The sequence below is a fragment of the Homalodisca vitripennis genome, unplaced genomic scaffold (genome assembly GCF_021130785.1).
Source record: "Homalodisca vitripennis isolate AUS2020 unplaced genomic scaffold, UT_GWSS_2.1 ScUCBcl_6124;HRSCAF=13193, whole genome shotgun sequence".
Taxonomy (NCBI): domain Eukaryota; kingdom Metazoa; phylum Arthropoda; class Insecta; order Hemiptera; family Cicadellidae; genus Homalodisca; species Homalodisca vitripennis.
In genome coordinates this window covers 2,051-4,792 of record NW_025782229.1, presented here as the reverse complement: position 1 = coordinate 4,792, position 2,742 = coordinate 2,051, and the positions used below count along the sequence as shown (strand labels likewise).

Sequence of the window (2,742 nt, the reverse complement as noted above, 5' to 3'; positions counted from 1 at the left end):
TCAATTCCATAAAAAACACAAAATTCTATTGTTTCCAGTCTTGTTTTTAATTTGAAAGTTGAATTTTCATTAAAAAATCAAATTTAATGTGATGTAATTTATGAAGACCTAGTACAAGTATTCTTGGAAAAACAATTTTTTTTCAGTGTCTGATGCTAAGGATAAACAAATTTGGTCACAATAAGCCAAATTATGAAAGTATTTTAGTCTTTACAGATGGATTTTTTTGACATAAAATTAATTGTGTAATAATTGAAATAAGTATTATTTTTATTAAAAATTATCATTCATTAATGAAGTTCATAATCAAAATTTTAATGAAAAATTATACAGCAACGCCTACACAAAACATTGTATATTAAATGTAAAAAAGGTATTATTAGCATATGCATTCTTAAAATTCAAAGAACAAAATAAAAAGATAATTCTTTATAAAAACAATAAAAAAGTTATTTATAAAATTGTGACTATAGTTTGTATGACTATTAAAATTTAAATGGTGTATTACTTTTAGTTTTGAAATGCTGGACGAGATAGAAATATCTACAAAACAAGGTAGACTAAGAGGTCTGGTCAAGAAATCAATTGGCAGATCTAACAAGTTGTATTATTCTTTTCAAGGAATTCCTTATGCAAAACCTCCAGTGGGAAATTTAAGGTTCAAGGTAAATGTAATTTTAAAAATATAATACTTAGTATAGTTTAAGAAACATTTTATTTTAAACTTAAATAATTATAGAAATGCCCATTAAAAAGATGTTAATTTGAAGAAGAGTTCCAGTGTATAATTAGCTATGTTTAAATGCAAACCTTTTCCCTATAGGAAGAAAACCACCAACTAACTCAGACAAACTACAAAATTGTTTTGTTTTTACACAAGTCAAAAGATCAACAGTATAACATACCTTACATACCTTATATGTGTACAAAACCCTATACAAATCACATTTAAATTTTTAACAACCACAGTAAAAATTATAGGTAATATTTTCAGATACTGACACAATTAATTATTTTTTGGAATTAATTATTATTTAATTGGAACAAATTGTGCTGGAAAACTGTTTCAGAACAAAACTATCAATTTTAATAAAACCACAGCTTTGTATCAAAACTAAAGAAATCATGCCTAAAATATAAAATTTTATGCACAAGCAAAATTCCTAAAAATAAAACTGTCTAAAATAAACACTATGCTGACTTATCATTTGAGGAATACTAATATCATCTGATACTCAGGGGCGGGAACTGCCCCTTCCCAAAATCATTTAAGGAAGATGAGAAATCACTGACAAGGGTGTAAATCTACCCTACACTTAACCTTAAAATCAAATTATACATTTCCAGTTGCAGAACTAAAAAAAAACTTATATTAATTTAAGAGTGGTTTGCTTAAATTTAGTTTACTTTAAACACCCTCAGACTGAACAAAATCTGACTGGTTCAGTGTGGGATGGATGGCTTTGCACGTAATTTAGACTTGTACATTTAATGAATGTCATAAACTCCTGTCTTCTTGTAGTAAGAAAAATCATTATCTTTCTTAAATTGTTGAAAAGCTGGTAGTCTCTGAGAAAGAAAATCATATTAATCATTATTAATTGTTTTTTTGGTTAAGCTATAGCCAATCACGAGAAAACTCCAACCATCCCTTTCAACTCACCTGTACAGACGGATATGTAGTATTAGCAGTTTCACTTAACATAGAAAAGTATCTCTTTAGAACAGAATAGAATCTCTTTATTGTCATTTGGTTGTTTACTTACTTTATTGATGTATTACATTGTGTATTACCAATGTATATAATGTGTTATTGTAATAATTTTCAAAAATAAATTCTATTCTATTCTATTCTATTCTATTTATCAATATACATTGCATTAGACAACGTAAATAATTACTAATACTATCATGCACCATTTAGCAAGTCATTACAAACAATAAACTTCTCATTTAAAAATGTAATATTGGTTTAGTTATTACTATTGCAAAACAATCTCATAACTCTAAAATTAATTTTAATTTGCATATCGTAATGAATATATTTTAGGAACCTGAGCCTTATGGCCACTGGGAAGATACCTCGATGCCCACAAAAAGAAGGTGGTGATTCTCCTGCAAGAACACATAATATTCTTAAATATACATGGGGTGAAGATTGCCCTCTATCTCAATGTGTATACTACAAAGGTTAGTTTTTCTAACTCCTTTTTCTAGTTGTTATTACTGTATGTATTAACTTTGACAGTGAATGAGTATTCATACCTTCATATACATCACGTATATAAATATATATAATATACACACACGTGTGCGCACACACACACACGCGCGCGCACACACACACACACACACACCACACACATGTGCGTGCGCGCGCACACACACACACATGCATGTGTGTGTGTGTGTATATATATATATATATATTATTTATATATATATTTTGATGGCCAGATGAAGGGGCATAGCGTATTTCCAAGTTCAGATGTATCTTGATGAAGCATATTTGTTAAAAACTGAAATTAGTAATTTTGATTGTCAAATTTATACAAATTGAAAAAACTAAAATCTGGCTAGTTTAAAATCACAATAAAATTTAAAGTTTTTAATGTAAAAATAATACAGGCGAATTTTGACTTCGATACATAACTCAAAACTGACGCTGCATATTAACAACCGATTTCAATTCTACATACCACACAAAACTGTGACTTCTGTTGTGCCATAAACATTGTACTC

General features: G+C 28.3%; 1 protein-coding gene across 1 annotated transcript; it reads left to right on the top strand.

The window, feature by feature from the left end:
- Nucleotides 1-521: 521 nt before the first annotated feature.
- On the top strand, nt 522-2,106 carry LOC124373661 (esterase 6-like; the record flags this gene model as incomplete). Its single annotated transcript, XM_046832013.1, has 2 exons — nt 522-665; nt 2,051-2,106. Coding segments are annotated over exons 1-2 (200 nt in total), but the record flags the coding sequence as incomplete, so codon positions are not given.
- Between the last annotated feature and the right edge of the window lie 636 nt (nt 2,107-2,742).